This window comes from Giraffa tippelskirchi, chromosome 10, assembly GCF_054371585.1.
Source record: "Giraffa tippelskirchi isolate mGirTip1 chromosome 10, T2T-mGirTip1v1.2.pri, whole genome shotgun sequence".
Lineage (NCBI taxonomy): Eukaryota > Metazoa > Chordata > Mammalia > Artiodactyla > Giraffidae > Giraffa > Giraffa tippelskirchi.
In genome coordinates, this window is record NC_137284.1 from 123,996,172 (window position 1) to 124,020,192 (window position 24,021).

Here is a 24,021-nt window from a genome sequence, read left to right on the forward strand (position 1 = left end):
TCATTCTATAGAACAAGAGTTTGCATCTATTTATCTCAAACTCCTAATCCATCCCTTGGAGGAATTTTCATGTTTCCCTCTTCCTCTCTATTTAGCTGTATTTATTCATTGATTTGACAAGCAAACAGCTTCCTAGTTCAGTTTAGAATGTGAAATGCTCATTCTTCCTTGTCCCAAATCTCTCTTCCTAACCCAGCGCCCAGGAGATGGGCAAGCTCCGGCTGTCCAGGAAACAGGCAGGGATTGCCAGTTCCCTATTCAACCCAAACCATTCCATGCGACTCCGGAAATCTCCCGGCAGCAAATACCACTCTGGATCCCGCCCACGTTTTCTGGATCCGGAGAGGCGCTGCCTCTCGAGGGAGTCACCACTCCCCACGGAGGCAAGGTTTTCCTGCCCGGAGCCCAGAATAACAAGTCAGCTGCTGAGAACACCTCGAATCTTATTGATTTCTCCCTCGAGTCACGTTTTCTGTTCGGTTTCCCAGACGGGGGGATGAACCAGAAATCATGCTTTTGGGGGAACAGATTTTTCATAGGAAGGAACTAAAACACCCTGAGTTGTCAGCAGCCTAGTGAGTGCTGTGAACCCCACAGCCTCGTGCCATTTCGACTGAATCAGATGACAAGGTCCCAGTCACCTGCTTGGGGCGTTCACGCCTCCTAGTGGGTATTTTTTTTTTTTTTTAACAGAATAACAGCAAAGCCAAAGCGTGAGCAGCAGCTAAAACAACAGAGCCATGAAAAAAAACAGTCCCCTTTTCTAGGCCTGTCTGCTTGTTCCAGGAGTAGTGAGCAAAGAGACCAATTAATAGCATGGATGGAAGCCGAAGGACAGACGGTTTGCTTGAGAAGGAAAATGAACATTCTCGCTCCTTGATCTATGCCAACTTTGCACGAGGACAGCTGCTGCCACGGGTAAACTCCACTATAGGTTAGCCGTGCCCCAAGGTGTGTGTCACCGCGGTCCCAGGATGGCGCAGGGACTCTGGTCTCTCCCTCGCTCGCACCGTTGAGCTCTTATCCTTAAACGAACTTGGTTTTTTGACCAGCTCACTAATTGTGATTGAAAACACCAGCTTTCCCAGCAAGGCACAAGCCCTGGAGTTTAGCAGCAGCAAGACAGGCCCTAATTGCTCCATTTACATAAAAGTAGAAACATACAACTTCTAAATATAGATCTCTGGCACATCGCGCCTTTTGCAATTACAGTAAAATAAGGTACCACAGTTTCCCTCCCGGCTCCTCGAAGCAAGCTGCTCCACCGGGTTCTCCAGGGGCCGCTCCTCCAGGCGAGAACAGAGCCCTGCAAAAGGCTCCAGCGAAGAGTCGAGGAGCTTTGTGAAGGAGTCAGTAAATCAGGCCTCCTGCACTAGGTGAAAAGCGCGGTGGCAGCCGGCCACCGTGCTAGCGCAGTGGCGGGGAGGACCGGGCTCCGCGATCCGAAAGGGGACAGAGCTGGCGGGGCGGGAGCGCTCCCCGCGCGCCTCTGTCCGCCTGGGAGCCAGCCCGCAAGTCCCCTTCCTGGTTCCTGACATTGGCCGTGGCTTTCAGTCTTGGCACCGATAACTGGGTTCAGAGATTCCCAGCTGCACTTACTGATCAGTGATTTCCCTCCCCCCTCCCTCTCTGAATTCTCTAGCTGCCAAAAGGGGGGAAAAATCAAGAGCTGCTCTTAAAAGAAGTTGCCCTTGCTGGTGCTCCGGGTAAAAATAGAGGCGGCCGCTGCGCAAGGCTTGGCCCAGACTCCAGCCCCGCGAGCCGAGCTCGAGCAGCGGCCGCGATCCGGCGTGATCCCCGGGAGCTGCCAGCAGGTGTTGCTCAAGGTACAGTAGCAGGCCGAGTAGCGGGACCGCAGGGCCGGGGTGGGGGAACTGGGGCGCGGGGGGAGGGGGCAGGAAGTGAAAGAGAAACCAAGTCGAGGAAGGAACAGGAGATGCTGATCAGGAGCTGGGCGGACCAGCTCCCCCACTCCCCGGAGCCCTGGAGTCCGGCAGGGAAAAGATCATTCCCCCATCCACAAAAGTCGACAGAAGTTATTTTAACCTGCCTTCTTCCTCTACCACCTCCACCTCATTTCCACTGAGTGAGGAGGCATTTCCCGCGTGGCTCAGCTCTGAGGTTGGGGATTCAGGTGGAGAATGACATCACAGCTGGTGGGCTGACCTAGGCAGGTGGGCACTTTGGTGGCATCCGTGGCCAACGCGATCTGAGTCACCCGAGAGAGAGAGGGTGGCTTCTCTGGTCGGGGTGCTGCATATTCCTGTGACACATATGTTCAGAGAGAGACACCAGGAAATCTTTATCAGCCAGTATTTTCTGAGCACGTGCTTGATCCTGCAGTGGAGTAGGTGGATCCCACTTTACAGATGAGCACACTGAGGCTTGAGGTTATCTGGTTAGTAAGCAGTGGAACTGGGGTCTCATCCGGGTTGGTTTGTGCCCGGGGACTCATAAGCATGGTGGTATTTCAAGGACACCAGGGTTCATGTGGGGAGGAGGGGTGAATTTAGACGCCCCTCCACCCACCCAGGGCTCATCCAAAAAGGATGGGGAAGTTACTTTCTTATAGAGAAGTTGGATCCATCCAGTTCGAACCTGATGGGCAGCTTTGGAGTTAACCAACACTGATCCTGTTTCTATCTTTCCTTCTCAGATTCCTTCTGTTTCTCTACAACCTAACATTTTATTTCCTACTTCATTTCTGAATATGCAGTTCTCAGACTACTCTGCCCCCACCCCAGTATACAGTTCAGCACCTACACGTGCTCTGTGTTTAGCCAAGACAGACCCCTTGAGACAAACTTCTGGTGTCCTAAAGGAACCTGCTTAAACTGCACATCAGGAGACCAGTCTCCATATTTTGCTTGCGGGCACAGTGAAAAGTTTATTTTATGCATGTTAAATCCTGCATACAAAACAACATATCTGGTCATATGGCTTTCATTAGCTCCCAATTTTGCACATTTTATTCAACTTGTCATGAATACCCAGACTTAGGCTTCAGCTATGCTTCTTCTAACATCCCTTCCCCAGCATTCTTGTCTGAGAATTCCTTCCTCCTGTGTTATCCCTGACTAGCTAACAGTGACTTCTCCCTCCCCCAAAACACCCTGACCAACTTAACTCCAGTTTCAAGAAATGTTCACTTTTTTCCCATTAATCTCATGTTATATTTGTAACAATTTAGAAACCATAGGACTTGAAGTTCTGATAAAGAAGAATCATGTAGGAGATTCTTTTTTTTTTTTTTTTCTTCTAGTTAGATTGGGATTCTAAAGGCTTGGGAAGAATACTTATAAAGTTCACTAGCAGAGAGTGACTATTTCCAAAGTTCTCAGTGATAAATGATTTATAAAGCAGGTATTCAATTTCAAGATGTAAAATAATAGTGTAAGTCAGGAGAGGGAAGAACATCATCCCATAGGGATACATATTTCCCTTGGCTTTTTCTCAATAAAATATCTTATTTTTAAAAATTAAGTTTTTCAAGATGTAAAATAATGCTGTAAATCAGGGGAGAGGTGATCATCCCATATAGGTATACATATTTTATTATTTTTTTCTCCCTGGAATATCTTACTTAAAAAAGTAAAATCAGAATCTAGGAAGAGCACTGTGAACTTTCTTCCCTGTAAGAAACAATAAAATACTTTGTAAATAGAGGCAACTTCATGAAGTAACAAATGCTTTATGTGAAGATATAAAACTGAGCCTGAATATAAGAAGTGTGTGCTTGATTGGTCAAAGAAAAGTTGAAAGTTGGACCGTCAGTGAGACAGAGTTGTTGGATTCCAGGATTGTTCTAAAGGGGAATCCAGTCAGTCAGACATTTCACTGGCTCACTGATCACCCAGTAGTGTTACTGAAGCCAAGAAAGGCTTTCCATTAGATAATGAGTTATGAAATATGTCTCACACTGGAAAAACCAGTCATCTGCTGATGTCATGCTGATTCTAACCAATCCCAAACAAAGCCCCAGCCCTCCTCTGCTTGACTGGTACCAATGTGTGACTGTACAAATAAGTAGTACAGTATAAAACTCCTCAGTGCCAATACCATGAAGAGGAACCCGGACAGCTCTTACCACATGAGACAAGAGTCTGCTGGTGAAAGAGAGGACCGGAAAGGTAATGCTTTTTAACTTACTTCTGAGCTCTTTCCACATTCCTAGGCAGGATGGTGAGCAGGACTTTTACAACTTCATGGCACTTCCATGCAGATTGTGATCTGTACCTTTTTACGTGTTCAAGCGAGTGAATAGTGTTTTTAACAGTAGAGCATGCAGATAGATTATGTGTTTCTACAACCCTATTCAGCATCTCTAGGCAAGGACTTGTGTCAAAGAAAAAGCTAATTTTTAAGTTACATTCACAAATAGTAAATTCAGGGAATACACACAAACTCATATGCAGAGAGGGTCCTGATGATGAGTTACATTTATCTAAATGCAGATATTGGGACTCTTAAGTTGTTTGGAGTCATTAAACTTTGAGTTCTATTTCACCCTCTCTTGTAAAACTTAATTGAACTGCAAAATGCTTTGGGTACTGCATATGGGACGCCAAATAGGTAGATTATGTTATAAGTCTTCAGTTTCAAAGATATTTTATTAAGCAATTATTAACACAAATGCTACCCTTTCCCCATTCTCTTTCACCATCCCCCATTAGAAAAAAATTAAGACGCTTCAAGGAATGTTGACAAAATCTGAACAGTAATAGCAGGGTAACTGATGTTCCTGGAGGTAAAATCCTAAAGGTGGCTGGTCACAGAGAAAGTCTCACAGGCAGATGCTTTAGAAAAGGGGGACGGGGTATCCAATTCAGAAAAGCTTTGTTACCTGTGCAAACTGTAATTTTAACTTAGTATCACACTGGTCTCACCCTCCTTCCCTCACCCTCAGTTCTTATGCTTCTAGTAATGTTATTTATTAACTTTCCCCAACCAAAGTGCATTGCTTGACTATAATGCTCTGAACACACTAGGTGTCAGATATAAGCTGACTGTATCTACAGAAACTGAGAGGGCTTGCTTATGTGTGGGAAAGAAACTGAGAGGGAAGGAAAGCTTTAACAGATGGACCTCTTAAAGATACTTCTGCAAGATAAAAGCAATAAGACAGAAAAATGAAAAAAAAAAGGAGGGGGGCGGGGGGAGGAGAATAAAAAAAAACTCAGAGAAGCATTGTTTAAAAATTCACATTTTTCTTTTTCTGTGAACACTGAAATCCATGATTATTTCATCTGTGCTGTTCCTTTGAGAGAAAAAGAAGCCAGTCTGTTGACTGGTCCAGGATGCGGATAGGGGGCAGGCTGAACAAACTACCCCATGACAGAGAAAATTATTTACCAGTATATTTTAGAGATTCTTTCCCCACAAGGACTAGTTATTCAAGTCATAGGAGCTCACTATTTGCATAAAATAATGTGGGAAAAGTCAATGAAATTCTGCATTTTACCTGTGAAGTCAGAGCCAGCGGTGGTGAGCTGTCATCTGTGAGTCTGTGTGTCGGCCAGGAGGGGTGGCCGCTAAAGACAGGGGACAGAGCTTCACTTCATATGATACAAGTGTGTAACCCACTGCCTGCCTGTGGATCTTTCAATGCCCCGCTGCCTTTTGCAGTTGGAAAAAGTAGAGTGTATTATATGACCCCAAACAAAAGTTCTATTTGCACTCCCCTCTGATCGCCTGCCAGTGTTGACCGCCCTGAACATTGAAATATGAATGAATGGAGGAAAGGATGGTCTGCAGGATTCCCTCCAGCCGGGACGGTCAGCTGGCCCCAGTGACACAGTGGCCCCTCTTCTTGACCTTCACCACCTGCCTGCCCACCTCTGGGCACCCTGAGCCCCACCTTCCAGGCAGTGGCCAGGCAGGGTAGAGGAGCGCTGGGGCAGGCTGTTTCAGTCTGATCCTCCCTGTTGATGGAGACAGGGTGTTGCTTGGGGCTTTGCTTGTCCCTCCAAAAGAGGAAGAAGGTGAAGCAAGGGGACTGGGCAGAGAAAGAAACAGGGTGGTGGTGGTGGGGGGGGAATGAAGAAGAAGTAGTAGAACCGAATCAGGAGAATTTCCTTCAGAAGGGAAAGGAGAACTCCAGAGAATGGTGATATTTGAAGAGAGGTGTGTGTGTAAGGGAGCAGAAGGCAGGCAGCCTGTCAGAAAGAGCTGTCCCTCCCCTTCCTAATCACAGCCTTTACTCACAGACAAACTCCCTCCCTCTCCCATTCACTCACTCACTTAGGGCCAATCGCTCTGTCTCTCTGTCTCTCTCTCTCTCCCCCTCTCTCTCTTTCTCTCTCCCTCTCCCTCTCTCCCTCCCTCCCTCCCTCCCTCTCCCCCTTCTCTCCCTCTCTCTTCTGTCTCCCTGTCTCTCTATCCCTGCCGTCCTCTCTCTGTCTCTGTCTCCCCCCCCCACCCTGTCTCTCCCTTCCTCCCTCCTTCCCTCCCTTCCTCCTTCCCTCCCTCCCTCCCTCTCTCTTACTCGGAGACAGTCAGAACTCTCCTCCCTGACAGCCACAAACCTACAGCACTGACTGCATTCAGAGAGGGAACCTGCAAACAAAACTTCACAGAAAACTTTTTGTTCTTGTTCCAGAGAATTGACTGAAGAGGAGAAAGGGAAAAAAAAAAAAAGAAAGAAAGAAAAAAAAAAACCAAAAAGAAAAAAAAAAACAAAAACAAAAAACCCTGTGCGTGAGGGGGGAGGAAAAGCAGAGCCTTTTAAAAAGGCAACACAACAACTTTCGCTGCCAGGATGCCCTTGCTCTGGCTAAGAGGATTTTTGTTGGCGAGTTGCTGGATTATAGTGAGGAGTTCCCCCACCCCGGGATCCGAGGGGCACAGCGCGGCCCCAGACTGCCCGTCCTGTGCGCTGGCCACCCTCCCAAAGGATGTACCCAACTCTCAGCCGGAGATGGTGGAGGCCGTCAAGAAGCACATTTTAAACATGCTGCACTTGAAGAAGAGACCCGATGTCACCCAGCCGGTACCCAAGGCGGCGCTTCTGAACGCGATCAAAAAGCTTCATGTGGGAAAAGTGGGGGAGAACGGGTACGTGGAGATAGAGGACGACATCGGACGGAGGGCAGAAATGAATGAACTTATGGAGCAGACCTCGGAGATCATCACGTTCGCGGAATCAGGTGGGTGCCTGCCCGGGGGTGGGGGTGGGGGGCACGCTGCTCTGACAGTCCTCGGCGGCGGCGGAACTTCTTGCCCTCCAGCTGCACCCTGCCTGGGAAGGTCATGAGTTACTAGGGGACGGTAGCGGATGGACCGCGGCGGGGGTAGGGGGGTGGGGAACGGGGAGAGGACCTCCCAGAGCTGGGGTGCTGGGGTCCTGGCCTGAGCCCTGGCAGGAGATGGCTGGCTTACACTTGCTCAACTCAGCCGGTCGTCCCGGAGGAAGCTTTCGGCCCAATGTGGAGCAGGAAGGCAGTCTGAGAGAGGCTCCCTCGCCCTGCCTGCCCGGGAAACTAGATCAGAGGAGCCGGAGGAAAGCCGGGGCATTTTTCTGGTGCTGGGGGGAAGCCCAGAGGCTTCCGGACCCCATCTAAAGTTTTTACTGGGGGCGGGGGGGGGATGGCGGCAAGCGCAGGATCGGGATGGCATGGCCCAGAAGAAGTCATTGTCTTAAAAACATCCCTTTTTCTTTAAAAGTCCAATCAGGGGCCACATCTAGAAGCAGGGCATATTAGTGACAGTCATTTTTACCTTTAGAAACTCTGCCTCTAAAGACACAAGCATCACATTCTAGGCAGTGATGAACGACTTTGGGGGATGGGGTGGTGGGCTAGGGAACAGATGACATTGAACCATCAGTCACTTTTGGAACACTGACTTTTGCTCTCTGAATTAAAAAAAAAAAAAAGAGTTTTGTTCTCTGTAAAGTTACTAAGAGCTCTCTGCCAAGGAATGCAACCTTGACAAAGTGCTCTCAGATACTACACTGAACTCCCACTCAATCCTTAAGAGGAAGAACTTTAATAAATAGATTCTAATCGTTGGCTCAGGACCACGCTAACCTGTTGCTGAAGAAAACAATACCTGTCAAAAGGGCCTGCTGGCGACCCGGGGTCAGGTTATTTTTACAGTTATGTGACCCAGATCCTTTTGCCTGTCTACAAGCCCATGCGTGCTGCGCCTGGGCACACACAGATGTGTTAATTTCATGTTACTTTCATGGTAATGCCAGGCTAAAGAATTGCATCCCTTGCCAAATCCATTTGAAAGGAATGCCATTGTTTTGTTTGGTAGAGCATATGGCCAGTAAAGTATGTGCCGGGACTCCCAGCATTGCTGTTTAAAAGTTTGCTGCAGCAGTATAAACAATTAAGGCAACACTCAGAATTTCCAATCCTGAAAACCTGTTGACTCAGATGTTATATTTTCAAGAAAACCATGTGAGACCAGGGCATCCTTCTGAGGGGGGTGGGGGTGGAGCAGATAGCCTGCTGACTTGCTGGCTCCCCCTCCTAGGAAAAGCTCTGGTGTCCTGCGGGCAGTTGAGCTTTCTCACCAGAAGCTTCTTTCTTTTCAAGAAGGTCTGACTTTCTTCCCTTAAAGCTCTTTTTTGATGCGGTCCCAAAGGACTTTTGACTTTACCTCGTGAAGCTTACTGAGGGAAAGAGGCAGGTTGGAGTCTTTTTGAGCTGCCACCCAATTTTTCTTAACATTTTCTGAGGTCCTGAGCGGGGAAATGGATTCCAGTGGTTTAGGCGCTGCTTCTTCTTCTGCCACAATAGGGACCCTGTATATGATGTTTTTATATACTAATTGCCACACAGAATGGCCTTAATTGCAGCTCTTCCTCAACTGGCTTTACCCACATCATATGACTAAGCAGACCTATGCCTTTGGCCACTTTTAACTGTACACCTGATGCTAGCAGTGTACCCGCTTCCTGACTTCTCCAACTTGTAAAGCAAATCACTCCTTTGGCATTGAGAGATTTTGCAAGGAAAGAATTTGAGTTTTTGCCATCTTTCTTACTTATGGCCTTCATCCCAGTGCCAATCTTTTTCTCAATTATATGAAATCTCGTCATTTTTCAAAAAACCTTTTCTGGTACGTGTTTGGTTTGAAAGAAATTGAGCTACTTTTTGGAAAGGTGGATTCATTTAACTCACGTGTTGACTACAGTTTAAGGTCTGTGATGGAAAACTCCTTCAGGTTGAGTTTACAGCTTGACTTTGGACAAGTTGCTGGCTTCTTAGAAAAGGGTTTTGACGCTTGCTCATTTTTCTCATTTGAGAAGTCTCACGCATCAACTTTGAGTCGAGTTAGTATGATTTCACAAAAATGATTGCTCCATGGACAATCTGCTCTCCAAATAGAGTAAGTACTATGTGAGTATTTTGCTGTTCCTTTGCTAACCCAGAAGAGAGATTTATCATCAGAACAATTGTCGTGAATATATGAAAATATCTTGTTGCTTTTGGAATAATTCAGCCTTAGTAATTCTCAAATGATGTCAAACAGCAAGATTTTTAAGAATAGCAAAGGGCATTCAATTTGTTTTCTTTAGATACCATTCTGTATAGCATAGAATTCGGTGTCACCTGCATGCATGTCACAGATGCTCACCCATACATGTATTCTTCAGCCTCACGATTCCTCAGTTGAGGAGTCATGTTTATTGTGGCCTCTACTCATTATGACGGCTGAATAAGGCCAAGACATGGCCACCACAGTTGAAGGACTCACAAAACTCAGGTGCCAGGAACTTTTTGAACTGAGTCTGTCCCTTGTGTTCAGGTGGAAAGCAACCCCCACCTTGGTAAAGCTGATATGAGTTGCTATTGACTGAGTGGTAAAGCATTGCCCTCAGCTTCTCTGAAATGCATTCTCACAAACAACAATGATTTTCTTTTTATATCTGTAACCCCAGATTGGTCACCAAGGTGACTGCATTTTTTGCAAGGCTGTCAACAGAATCCTCTGTTGTTTAACACCTTAAGGAACAGGAGGAAGAGATGGGTAGAGTCAAGCCAACTATCACCATAATTATCACTGAAGCCAAATTAGTGGTCTTCTTGACTTCTCTATTTTCTCTTTTTATGATGTGTGATAGAAGCTAGTCAGTGTAAGGAGGATAATGGTATATCCTTGAGTCTCATGCTGATTCCGGTAATGAGGTTAGCAATTGATAGCGCTTACTGAGGAAAGTATAGGGAAAGAAAGACAAATCAAGCGCCAAGAAATAGAAAATATGCACATAGCCCAGGTGTTGTTGAAAGCAACACATACATCTCCTTCCTTGGAACATTCTAGTTAACAGAAGATTTGAGTTAAAATGTACATACACATATGTTCTCAGACAGAGGTCTGAGGTGGCTTGCTAGGATGACTGTTTTCCTCCACCCCAGGAAAGCCATCTCAAGGTGGAGATGACTCCCACTACCCCATGCCCATCTTCTGAACTTGCTGGGAATTCACCCTCACAGGGGTTATGCACTCGCCTCTCTGAATAATGGAAATAATCGGCCACAAGAGGGCGCATTCCAAAGACTTTTGCTCCTTACCAGTTAATCTTCCAGGGAAACAATTTCACCTACTGGAAGCCCCAGCCTGCATCGCCCTAATCTTGCTGATTAACAATCCGCCCTCCCCGCCCCGCCCTCCTTCCTTTCATCCTGCAGGAAAAGTTAGGATTTTATGGGTTGAGAGGAACATGACTACCTGTAACATATTACATGAGACAGAAGGTAAGGAAATAGGAATTCTAGTGATACATATGGACATTCCACAGCTCTATGGAAGACAGAGATAAATTTCAGAAACAAACAAAGCGGAGCGGGGAGAAATGTGACCGTGAATCATCAGCAATCCTGATTTGCTCACACGTCTCTCCCTAATACGGCTGCCTGGGCTTTGACAAAAAACTTCTTCCGTCTCCCCTGATGTGGTTGCCTAGTCGGCCTGTTTTAAAATCAGCAGTTTTCACTAGTGACAAAGGACAAGTGACTTCAGACAGGGAGGAGAAAGTCTATTTATTTAATGCCTTGTGGGAACAGCACGTAAGGCTTTGGAGGATGCGTTTGTTTTTGCACTGAGAGTGTAGAGAGAAATGGTGGAGAAAAGATGTGAAAAGAGATGGATTAGTGGTTTGGGACAGAAGAGGAGGTGTACTGGAGTGGGCGTATGGGAGGAACAGGGTAGAAATTCAATTTTCATATTTGGAAAACCCAGAATCATACCTTCCCAGGCACTTTGCGTAAAAATACGTGTTTCTCTTGGCCCCTCTTCTGCTAAAATGTACTCAGGCACGATCTCTGAGCTGTAGTTCAGAATGCTTTATACCCGACTGGTTCCTAGCTCCAAAACCCAAAGTGTAAAAGTTCTCAGGAACTTTGGAAGAAGTCTCTGAAAGTCCGAGGGTTGAACCTTCAGAAATTTTTTCTCCTTTTCGGCATCTAAAATCCTTTCCTCTCTAAATATTTAAACTTTTTTAAAATTGCCATTTAAATGAAAGATGCAGGAATGTGGCCAGGCATTTACAATTCAATAGCAGATCCTAAGCAAAGATATTAAGTCTTAAAAAAAAAAAAATCAAGATAATTTATAACCAAAGTACTGCTTTGGCAAGACCCTCTCCTGCAGGTTAAAGGAGGCATAACCTTCAAGGCCTCACTTGCTGCTTTTAGCAGAAATCCCTGGAAACAGTCCAGATGCAAAATTAGTGCTTCAGGGAACACACATGCTGTATTCTCCCATCAGTGACTGTACCATGTCTAGGCACAGGGAAATGTTGATGAAGAATGGAAAATGAAAGTAACAGCTGTATTTTACAGCGAGCCCCCCCACCCCCACTTGGTGAGTTTACCTTCTCCATAAACAACAAGGCTCTTTAATTAACATTAGAGACTTAATTATTACCCACATGGAGAAGGGCAACATACTTTAAGTAGGACCCTGGTGAGGAGAACAAAACATATCAAAAATGAAACACTGCATGTTAGTATTGTTTATTTCATCAGAGTTGCTCATGGAGCCATGAACCTGCGATGCTGGTGGGGTTCGGTGAGGTATGAACAGCATTTTGTATCCTAGTGTGGGGGAGGGGAAACAACCAGGAACTTGGCTGCTTAACCCTTGGCATGCCTGCCTATATCCTTGAGTGAGTTATGAAAACATTTGAAAAATTCTGAAAGCATCAAAGCAAGGGAAAATGTGCTTCCAGGTATTTTCACTTGCAGGTTTCCAAACTCATTCTTCCATTCAATGCCTCCCACTCGGAAACATTTCTGAGGTGTTCCCTACAAGGTGCAGTAATCATCTCTTCTACCCATTTTTAGACACTTTTTTTTTCCCCCTTTGGTATGTGTCCACCAAACTCAAGAGAGGTTTAAGTGATGAAATATTATCACCCACATGGGTTTGCGTGGGACTTCTTAGTGAATTACTCAGGCAGAGCAGGCTGTGATACAAGCGTTGCTCACAAGCCTCGGGAGGGAAAAAATAGCACAGAGGATGAAAAGAATATTATCATAGAGTAGGTAATGAAAGGTTAGCAAAGCCAGCAGCTATATCTAGTTAGGTAGGTAATAGTGTAGGAACCCGGTGCACACCTGTATAAACGAATGCTGTACCACAAAGCACTATGGGAAGATTTCCATTCCAACATTTTATAGCAGGAGATATTTAAGTCAAGCCTGAAACCGACTAGTAATTGATCCTAAACACCGCAGCCTTAGGCAAACTCCTTCCATTTTTCGAATTGCTGTGCGTGGAGATTTGAGGATTGGAGCATCCTGAAAGCATCATTGCAATATAGCCATCTGTCTCAGATAAAACGCAGATAAAGCAAATGTAATCAAGTGACTACTTATATTTTTCATGCCTAGGAAATTTGAGGGTTGTAATATCTTTCTGAAACCTACAGCCCTGGTAAATATGAATTCTATCCAGCCCCTCCCTAGCTCTCTCATTCTGTGCCCCCACCACTTCTGCAATGAAAGCTAGATGTAAAAGAAAAAATAAATGCACTGCTTCATAAGTCAGAATACAATAGAACTTTGAAAATGTACCTGCATATAAGGTAGACATTAGGAAGCCTTGAATCTCTCTCTTCCCCCTGTTTTCCTGAGCATTATGGCAACGGCATTTTCATGAAATTGGATCTCAGTTTTATTTTTTTTCCCTGATAAAATATCATGCAATATACAAATAGCAGTTCCAGAAATGGACACCAGGAGAAGGAGGCGACAGGCATGTCAATTAGTAGGGGAAAATCCAAATGTCAGAAATCTGGGGGAGAGATCCAGCACGCAGGCAATGGAGGCAAATATAGGGAACCGAGTCTTTCTGCTCAGATCATTAAACCGATGCATATTTCAGCACTGCGCCTCTTCCCAGTACGCAGGCGATGCCATGCAGTTAATTATCAGCCAGGACCAGGATGAAAGTCATTTTATGATGACTCTCTGATCCTAATATAACAGCACCTGACAGATTGAGTCCCCTCTAATGAGTACTCTCTTTGTACAATCCTCTCTCAGGAACACTAAATCATTTGCTTCCAAGTACAGCTGCCTGTGGAGAAGGGGTGGGGCTATATTGTGCATCAGAAACCATCTCTTGAGAAATGAGGGGCTGCCCTGTAGGCTGTTCCTGGAAGCAAGGGGCCTCGGCTCGCTGACCCTCTGGAGGCAATTTACATGTGCTATCACTGGTACAAGTCAGCCAGTTAGCATCTCACCACCTCTTCCCAGCATCTGTAGACTTCTCTGGATTTTATTGAAGGAAAGTCCAATGTGGGTCAGTCCTCACTGCCACCTGGACCCTCTCTTTACTGGGGACCATCTACCTTCACTCTCAGCCCCTTCTCCCCCCGCTGGTTGAGGAAGGATTGCAGCAGAGCAGAGCCTGTGGAAATGAGTTACCTGAAACCCAGAGAGCCCTCCCAGCCTGGGGACAGTCAGACTCTCCCGTTTCACACTCCTTCCTAGAAAAGCAAATCAGAACCTTGTGCCCTCTGGCTCCTCTAACTTAGCAGCTACTATATCTCCGTCTTTAGAGTGGCACCCTGTGTGGTTTAGGGTTTCAGAAGTTGGTCTGCTTGGAGGCAGAAGGGAGACCAGCAGGGAGCTTGTTAGCATTCTCTGTGGGGCAGGGCGGCTGTGCCCACACTGGAGGGGACCACAGGCTCCTCCACGCCTGTTCACGGAGCCTAGGGCAGCTTCCAGCTGCCTTTTCCTCTCATCTCCGGAGGACTCTACAGCTCAGAATCTACAGCAGATGATCTCTTTAGAGTTAAGTGATGAAACTCTGCTTTGTGGTCTCTTCTCTTTTGCTTTCTTAAAAGATAAACAGTAACAATCACCACCCACCAAACCCCACCAATTTTTAGCAAAGGAGAGTACTGGATTCTCGTTTTGAAAAAAAAAAAAATGTCCTCACGCTTCCTTAAAAATGACAGTTTTCTCCTCTAACTGCTCCCGGCTCTGGTGATCTAATCATAACCCTAACTTCATGATTCATTTCAACTCCTGCCAGAGATGCGAGGTCGGAGGCAAAGGAATGCTGCTCACCACCACCACCACCACCATCAGAGCCAATGTCCTTTCAAGTTTATTCAGGGATACCAGAGAACCCTTCCTATACACATGCAGCCCTGCTGGGCCCCAGCCTCAGTGAATTTACCACTAGCACTATCACACTGTTAAATTAAGAACAGAATCTACAGCTCTCCCTGCACGAAATAGCCTTTCTGCTGCAGAGAACTTGAAACCATGCCTAAAATTTATAGTACCGTAAACATCTCAGGGCTGAAAGTGATAAGTATGGCTGGATTTCCGTTAGCTATAGAAATCCAAGCAGGGAGACCCCCTAGGGAGTTGCGAGTTCTAAGAGGAACTTTCAGATGGTTCTCAGATTTGTGCTCCTCCTGATGCATGCACTCGAACAGTCGGAACCAGGTACACACAGGCGGCAGCTGAGAAAAGAGAACTTGTTTCAGATACCACCAAGTGGTAGCAGGGGAAGTGAGGGGACCTCACTTTGATCAATCAAAGAATTCTAGTCTAGACACTCACTTCTTACAGTAAATGTTGTTGCAGGAATATAGGTGCTTGTAGTAAGAGAAGGAAATGAATGACTTTTTCTCATTTTAGAATTAAGCAAGAACTGAGTGGTCCCTGTGTTCAACTGCTCTGCCAATGTAGGGGTCTCCTCTCTTATTAACAGGTGTTGCTATATTTGGACTCTCTAAGCAGCATTCAAGGTCTTCCCTGGTGGCTCAGCAGTCAAGAATCTGCCTGCAATGCAGGAGATGTAGGTTTGATCCCTGGGTTGGGAAGATGCCCTGGAGAAGGAAAGGGCAACCCACTCCAGTATTCTTGCCTGGCAAATTCCAAGGACAGAGGAGCCTGGTGGGCTATAGTCTATGGGATCATGAGAGTCGAACACAGCTTAGTGACTAAACCTACAAACTGCATTCTAAAGGAAAGGAGGCAAAACTGAGGAATACAGGGGTAGGAGGTGGATCTCTTCTAGTTCAGTGCTAAGGGTGCCTCCATTTGTTAATAAAGAAGCAAGTAATTGACTACTTCCTGCTAAATCCTGGGCTATGACAGTAGATGAGATAGACAGGACCTCAGACCTGAGGTGTCCTAAGCTGGACTGGCAGGAGAGTGGGGGTGGAGGTGGAGGGAAGAGGGGGCACTTCTAGGGGAAGTGAGGTCATCCCATCTAAAAGTCAAAACTTTATTAAGGGCAGTCACTGTGGATGGTGTTTGGGGGGCAGGAGTCTTCTAGGTAGAAAGAACAGCAACTGTCAGTGCCTGGAGATGAGAGATGGTATGAGATGTTCATGCTGTGAGGCTGAACCACAAAGATGGGGTAGTAGGAGAGAACTGAGCTGGAAGGTGGGAGGAGCTCAGGTGGAGCTCAGAGTTCCGTGCCGTTTCTGCTTTATACTGAGGACAGTAGGAACTCGATGCAGGACTGGACAGAACAAGTGATGGGAATGAATTCATCTTTGGGAAAGATCCCTTTACCTGCTTAATGGAGAAATGATGGGAGAGGGGCCTTACTCCATGCTGGCCTGACAGCTTGTGCATAAAAGAAATGGGTGTTGCAGTGATCCAGGAAAGGAATGGTGGAGCGTGAAGCAGGTTGTGGCTGTGGAGGAGGAGGCAAGCCCCATGGGTACATGCAAGGAACTGCTGTGTGTGCTAAGTTGCTCAGTCGTGTCCGACTATTTGAGACACCACGGACTGTAGCCCACCAAGCTTCTCTGTCCATGGGGATTCTCCAAGCAAGAATACTGGAGTGGGTTGCCAAGCCTTCCTCCAAGGTATCTTCCCAACCCAGGGAATCGAATCCAGGTCCCCTGCATTGCAGGCGGATTCTTTTACCATCTGAGCCACCAGACACTATGGGCAGTCTTACATAGCAGGGGTGTTTGCATATTTGTTTCGGGGATAATAGTGTTTCCACAGCTTGCTAGAGCTTATACTATGTCTTCATCTATCTTATCCTGTTGGGTCCTTCCAAACCTATGAGATAATGGGCCAAATGTCACTATATTATTCCCATTTTATAAAAGGTAAGACTTAAGTTAAGCAGTTAGTCAGCAGACCTGGGCTCCCAGATACACTCAGTTCCAGTCTCTCTTCTTTCTAGAGCAAGAGCTGTTGAAGTTTCTCTGAAAAGGGCCAGAGAGTAAGTCTCTTAAGCTTTGTGGGCCAAATGGACTCTGTCGCGGCTACTCAAATCCAAGTTCTAGTGCGAAGCAGCCGCAGACAACCTGTAAAGAAATGAGCCTAGCTGGGATCCAGTAAAAATTCATGGGCACTGCAATTTAAATTTCATATAATTTTCACATGTCACAGCATCCTATTTTTCTTCAGCCATTTAATGATGTCCAAACCATCCTTAAGATACATAGGCCTTCATTCACAGAGCCTGGTTAGAGATGATTTGTAACAGAGGCTGCCATGCTTGCCAGAAATTAGGAGGTGGCCTTGAGCCTGGTGCTAATGTATCCCTGCTCTCTTTTGTGCTGTGTTTCATCTTTAGGCACAGCCAGGAAGACGCTGCACTTTGAGATTTCCAAAGAAGGCAGTGACCTGTCCGTGGTGGAGCGCGCAGAAATCTGGCTCTTCCTGAAGGTTCCCAAGGCCAACAGGACCCGGAGCAAAGTCACCATCCGTCTCTTTCAACAGCAGAAGCACCTGCAGGGCAGCTTGGATGCAGGGGAGGAGGCTGAGGAAGTGGGCTTGAAGGGGGAGAAGAGTGAAATGTTGATATCGGAGAAGGTGGTGGATGCTCGGAAGAGCACCTGGCACATCTTCCCCATCTCCAGCTGCATCCAGCGGTTGCTGGACCAGGGCAAGAGCTCCCTGGACATACGGATTGCCTGTGAGCAGTGTCAGGAGACCGGTGCAAGCCTGGTGCTCCTGGGCAAGAAGAAGAAGAAAGAAGAGGAGGGGGAAGGGAAGAAGAGGGACGCAGAAGGAGGGGCGGGAGGGGACGAGGAGAAGGAGCAGTCGCACAGACCTTTCCTCATGCTGCAGGCCCGCCAGTCTGAAGACCACCCTCACCGGCGCCGGCGGCGGGGCTTGGAGTGTGATGGCAAGGTCAACATCTGCTGTAAGAAACAGTTCTTTGTTAGTTTCAAGGACATTGGCTGGAATGACTGGATCATCGCTCCCTCCGGCTACCACGCCAACTACTGTGAGGGTGAGTGCCCCAGCCACATAGCAGGCACATCGGGCTCATCCCTCTCCTTTCACTCGACGGTCATCAACCACTACCGCATGCGGGGTCACAGCCCCTTCGCCAACCTCAAGTCGTGCTGTGTGCCCACCAAGCTGAGACCCATGTCCATGTTGTACTATGATGATGGGCAGAACATCATCAAGAAGGACATCCAGAACATGATCGTGGAGGAGTGTGGTTGCTCATAGAGCGCCCAGCCCGGGGGGGATGGGAGCCAGATGGTCCAGAGAAGACAGTGGTGACACGAAGACATGTTTAAGGTTTCTGACTGAAGCAACCAGAAAAAAAAAAAAAGAAATTAAAAAAAAAATAATAAACTAAAAGCAAAACCTGAAGCAGATGAAGGAAGATGTGGAGAAATTCCTTAGCCAGGGCTCAGAGATGAAACAGTGAAGGAGATGGGAATTGCGGGGGAGAGGGAGAGTGGGGTACCCTTCACTTCTTCCTCCAGCATCCAAGGGGTGACAGCAGTTGCTCAAATGGGAATATCATCCTCTCCTTTTCAGTTCCCTTTCGGTATGAGCCTCAAAGTCAACTTGTCTGGTCTGCAGTAATGTGGGCTGACACAACCCAAATAGCATCTAGAAAGCCATGAGTTTGAAAGGGCCATTTATAGGCTCTTTCCCACCCAGTAACCCAGGTCGTAAGGTATGTCTGTGTGACCCTCTCTCTGTGTATATCAGCCCATGCACACACACGAAGACATACACACCCCTTGCAGACACACACACATACCCACCACACACCCCCACACTACACACAGATGAACACACATACAGACCACACACCCCACCACATACACATGAACACACACACAGACCTCATACACACAGAGACACACATCGAACACACACAAAGGCATTTACATACCACACACACACATACACATATTCTGGTAAAAGAACACTAGTGTGCAGGTGGTCACACCTTCTTTTTCTGCACCACTTCTGCAACAAAACAATAACCAACATGGAAAAAAAAAATTGAGAACAAGAATGGGAAGCATGAAAGATCAAGGAAAAAAGAATACCAAGTTACATTTCGTTAAGGTGCTTATGATCTTAGAACTATGCAACCTAATAGGTTTGAAACTGTTTACCTGAGAGAGAACAAAAAGAGAGACTTTTTTGTATTGGAAGTAACCTGATTAATTTTTATTTTCTTCAAGGAGAGATACTTGAAAGGAATATGTTTGTCCATCTGTTGGATCCAAACATTTCTATATTTTGTAAATGTTGTTTTTTTTTTTATCGTTTACTATTTGCACTACAATGGTGTTCGACCTGTCTAATCCTTATTTAACAAGTATTTTCTTTGGGTGGGGGTGGGGTGGGGTTCAGAGCTGCACTTAATGTGAGCTATAAAAGAACTGCTACAGCACACAAAATAGCTATTTTTATTATTATAATTATAATTATTATTATTATTTTGTACCTTAAAAAATAGACACATACACCAAAGACATTTGTGTGAGCCTTTAAACAGTCTGTCTGTGGTTGGTATCATTCACCATCAATGAGTCAGGGGTTGGGATTCAAGGTTGAGTAAGGTAGATTGTGTTCAGGCTTGAAAGACCTGAAAAGTTTGGGTTTTTTTTTTTTTTTTTTTGACTCCTTTTACATCCATGAAACAGGACATTTCATACTGGATGTACAGTAGTTGTACACTGTTGGATATCAAGTTCAATCAGATTCATGGAACGCTCCATGCTCGTATGTGTATATATACAGTGCTCGGGCACATGCATGTCTGTGTGTATGTATACATGTGGCGCATCGTGTCCATACACATTTTAAGCACTTCAGGCTGTCATTTTTTAATGTTCTTAAGGCAATGAATGTTTGTGTGCAAAACACAGTATTTTTAAGAAGGATAGGCTATCGTTTTTGCTTTTACTCTGAACTAGGTGGGCACATTTCAAAAATTTGGAAGGAAAAAGCCTGGGAATTCCAGTGAATATTCAGCAAGACCCTCTTTTAATGTACAGGGATCCAATTCCCTCCTCTTTCTTGTCCTCCAACCCCATCCTACAAGTTACTTACTCCCTGCAGGGAAAACAAAACAGGAAACTCGTGTTCAATCTAGGCTGATTATTTGGATAACGTATGTATTATCTGTTGGAATCAATCTTAAATCAGAAGCTTTTTCAGAAAAAAAATTAACCTGTAGGCCAGGATAAAAGAAGTGGGTGCATGTTTTAATTTGCTTTTTTATGATTAAGTTCTGGTTGTGAGAAATATTACCTGTGCAGCTGGACTCAATAATGTTGCTGTCACTAGTTAAATGATAAATAATTTGGAGGAAGGTATTTAAGAGCATGGGAGTAAGAAAAAGAATGGGAAACAGGAATGAGGGCAGTAGTAAAAATCCCTTATATTTTAATTTACAGCCCAAATTCTTGATGTATAAATTGGTATGCATTGATTCAGATGTGAAAAGGAAAAAAAAAACACTTTGTTTTATAAATATCAAAGTACATGCTTAAAGCTAAATTGTTACTGATTTATTCTATGATATTTAGCTTGCCTAGGTCATACGTTATTCATTTATGTGCTTTTTGAAATACAGAGCCTTACTTATACTGACTTGTTGAAAGTTGTGAAAGTTGGGGGGAAAAAAGGTCTCATGGGGAAAATTACGTTTGTTAGAATTCTGTAAAATATTGAAGCTTTCAGCCCTGTGCCAATTTGTAGATTTTTAAAAATATTAAAGTAGGAAAATAAAGTATCAGTGAGAAATCATTCCCAAGGTGGTTTAGCTCTTCTTGAGAAATAGACCAAATCAGTCTGCTATCTACTAGGCTGTATGTAGGCAGATTGAATGTTGTTACCTGGCTGTACATACTACAGTCTAGAGGTTCATCCTTTGTTATGCAGGAAACCCCACACGAGCACATAAGAATGGATTCTAATTAAGTATGAGATGGAGTGCATGCACACTGATACTTCCTCACCCTTAACCAATGACTAGGAAATTGGGCCGCTGAGTGTCATGAAATTTTCATGAAAAACTTTGAGGGCCTTTTGAACTGCTTCTTATTTGGCATTGGAACTAACAGAGGAACCTATGAAAATAGTATGGGAAACCATGTCCTAGTTCACTGTGTAATAGCAGAGATGGCCCAGGCAATAGACAAAGAGAAAGGAGGTTGAAAAAACAGCTGATCTCTGTGGCTCCCATTCATCTCAAATATGTTTGTCATCTACTGAAGCCTTTAAATCCTGGATGTGCTGAGGGTACAATGGGGTTTGATGAGTGGCCACAGTAATTAGTAGCAGAGCTAAATGAAATTACATGTGACAATATTTTAATGGGCAGATTTCATTTATTAAATTATACATCGCCAGACTTGAACTAAAATATTTTATTAAATATATATGGCCTTGAAATAGAATGATAAATTACAACTATCTTTGATAATCTTGGAAGTTATGCAACTTTGTAAACAGCCGTGCTGTAAATGGAGCAGCGTGAGGTCAAAAGAAAAACCTTTTAAATTCCACCAGACTGGGTCTTCCCTATCTGTTTTCCTAAAGCAAGTTTAGCTTCATCTGATCTGTGCTCTTTCTGTAGGGCTCATCTCTAGGCTTTTAAAAGTCTACCCACATCCAGTCTTCAAAGATCTGAAAAGCATGTGTTCCCAAATAATTTTTAAGAAGGCTAAATATGTTGTAGATTTAATTGACTTTTTCTTTTTCTTTTCCCCAAAAGTAAGGTGAATTCCAGAACACTGAGTTGGGATTTTCTTGTCTCTGAAGACCAATAAATTTCACACTTATTTAAGATTGATTCCACACTCTGATTTTAAGGAGAGTACCTGCCTTCTCCTCTTAGATAGAACAAGTGAATTTTTTTGTCATCCTCGAGAGATTGAACGTCAAGGTGACTCTAAAAACAGAAAAGGCAAATGCCTTAGTGCTGTTAAGCTTTGACTCAAATTATCATGTTCACTTGAAAAAATGATTTCCTGTGGGCCTTTTGGCAACTTCTCTTTTCGATATAGAGAAAAACTTAGTCACCCTGAAAACCTACACAATAAATGGAACTTGTAGATGTGGGCAGAAGTCTTGGGGGTGGACACTGTGTATGTTTAAATTAAATCCTTTATCACTGAGAAGCTGTTGTATGGGTCAGAGAAAATGAATGCTTAGAAGCTGTTCACATCTTCAAGAGCAGAAGCAAACCACATGTCTCAGCTATATTATTATTTATTTTTTATGCATAAAGTGAATCATTTCTTCTGTATTAATTTCCAATGGGCTTTACCCTCTATTTAAATGCTTTGAGAAACAATGCATTGACAATGGGTTGATATTTTTCTTTAAAAGAAAAATATAATTATGAAAGCCAAGATAATCTGAAGCCTGTTTTGTTTTAAAACCTTTTATGTTCTGTGGTTGGTGTTGTTTGTTTGTTTGTTTGTTTTATTTTGATTCTTTTTATTTTGGCATATTACATGCAGTTCTTTAACCAATGTCTGTTTGGCTAATGTAATTAAAGTTGTTAATTTATATGAGTGCATTTCAACTATGTCAATGATTTCTTAATATTTATTGTGTAGAAGTACTGGTAATTTTTTTATTTACGATATGTTTAAAGAGATAACAGTTTGATATGTTTTCATGTGTTTATAGCAGAAGTTATTTATTTCTATGGCATTCCAGCGGATATTTTGGTGTTTGCGAGGCATGCAGTCAATATTTTGTACAGTTAGTGGACAGTATTCAGCAACGCCTGATAGCTTCTTTGGCCTTATGTTAAATAAAAAGACCTGTTTGGGATTTATTATTTTTATTTTTATTTTTTTGTCTTATTGATTTCCCAAGATCAACCTTGCACACATATTGCCATGTCTTTTGTTGGGTGATAATTTTGTTTCTACCGTAATTATCTGGAAGAGTATGAGAAAAATAGATCACATGGGAAAGAGAGAACAAAAGCTGAACTAAGAGAGCTCAAATAGAAAAAGAATATCTATTGCTGTGGCAGGCAGAGGTTTGTAATGGATTGCAGGTACTTGTGAAGTGAAAGTGAAAGTTGGTCAGTCATATCCAACTCTTTGTGACCCCTTGGACTGCGGCCTGCCAGGCTCCTCTGTCCATGGAATTTTCCAGGCCAAAATAGTGAAGTGGGTAGCTGTTCCCTTCTCCAAGGGATCTTCCCAACCCAGGGATCGAACCCAGGTGTCCCGCATTGCAGGTGGATTCTTTACCATCTGAGCCACCAAGGCAGGTACTTGGACCAGCAATATTTAAATTAGATACTTTTTGTTAATTTCCCATTTCTCAATGGCAAAATTCTTGTAGTAGTAAGTAACATGAAATGGACATTTCCTCTTTCTCTCCCTCCAACTTTCCTCCTTCCCTCCATCCCTCCTTCTTCTTCCTTCTCTTTTTTTCTTCCTCCTTTTCTTTCTGGATGAAAAGCTGGAGTTGCATGGAACTACCAGGTCTCAAGAACTACATACACAGGAAAGAAACAGACTGGTACCAAGACCCATTCAGAATCACACAAGTACAGTCACGAATGAATTGATCCTTTTCCTTCACTGTTTTTTCGTTAATATCGGTGCCCGTCTTAGAGAATATATGGAGAAACTAACTTCCGTGAACACCAATACAAATAAGTATGACTTCATGCTTCATCTTACTTGTGGTTCCCACCTCACTGTTTCAACCAACCAGAACACTAGATGTTGATGACCCTGCTTTTAAAGATGAATCTGAGACATGGTTAAATAACATTAATTAGAACTAGGATTCCAAGCCGGATCTGTATTCAAGTCTCAAGTTAATCTTTTCTTGCTGTTTTATACGTCTAGTTTTTTGTTGTTGTTGTTAACTTCCTTATGTTCCAAGGAAAAAAAAAAGCTGATGGAGGAGGTGGAGGTTGAGTGTTGAACACATTTATAATTTTTTTTTAAATGCAAATACTTTACAGCTGCCAGACAGTTTACTTATCTCCAAGAGAAATGCCCAGTTCATGTAGATTCACGTGTGTGTGAGTGCTCAGTCACTCAGTTGTGTCCGACTCTTTGTGACCCCATGGACTGTAGCCCTCCAAGTTCCTCTGTCCACGGAATTTTCCAGGCAAGAATAATGGAGTGGGTTGCCATTTCCCACTCCAGGGATCTTCCGGACCCAGGGATGGAACTTACATCTCTTGTATCTCCTGCCTTGGCAGGCAGATTCTTTACCACTGTGCCACCTGGGAAAGTTCCAATTTTTTAAAATTGGAAAATGAGAATTGCTATAGTTTTGCCTTGCATTTATTAATTTCTCTTTTTTTTTTTTC

The 24,021-nt window shown here is 44.4% G+C and overlaps 1 protein-coding gene across 2 annotated transcripts; it reads left to right on the forward strand.

Moving 5' to 3' along the window:
• Positions 1-4,031: 4,031 nt before the first annotated feature.
• Positions 4,032-18,843, forward strand: INHBA (inhibin subunit beta A). Of its 2 annotated transcripts, XM_081531106.1 has the most exons (3): positions 4,032-4,130; positions 6,599-7,145; positions 17,026-18,044. In XM_081531106.1, exons 2-3 carry the CDS (start codon positions 6,758-6,760, stop codon positions 17,913-17,915), a joined length of 1,278 nt encoding a protein of 425 aa, XP_081387232.1. In that variant the 5' UTR covers positions 4,032-4,130; positions 6,599-6,757; the 3' UTR covers positions 17,916-18,044. The 2 variants fall into 2 exon arrangements, with proteins under 2 accessions (XP_081387232.1, XP_081387231.1); XM_081531105.1 differs by lacking the exon at positions 4,032-4,130 and having other exon boundaries at positions 6,487-7,145; positions 17,026-18,843.
• The last annotated feature ends 5,178 nt before the right edge of the window (positions 18,844-24,021 follow it).

Bases quoted from the DNA above. Each gene is read 5' to 3' on its own strand.
- INHBA (XM_081531106.1), top strand. From the start codon at position 6,758: ATGCCCTTGCTCTGGCTAAGAGGATTTTTGTTGGCGAGTTGCTGGATT. The intron at 7,146-17,025 runs GTGGGTGCCTGC...TTTCATCTTTAG, and splicing joins CATCACGTTCGCGGAATCAG to GCACAGCCAGGAAGACGCTG.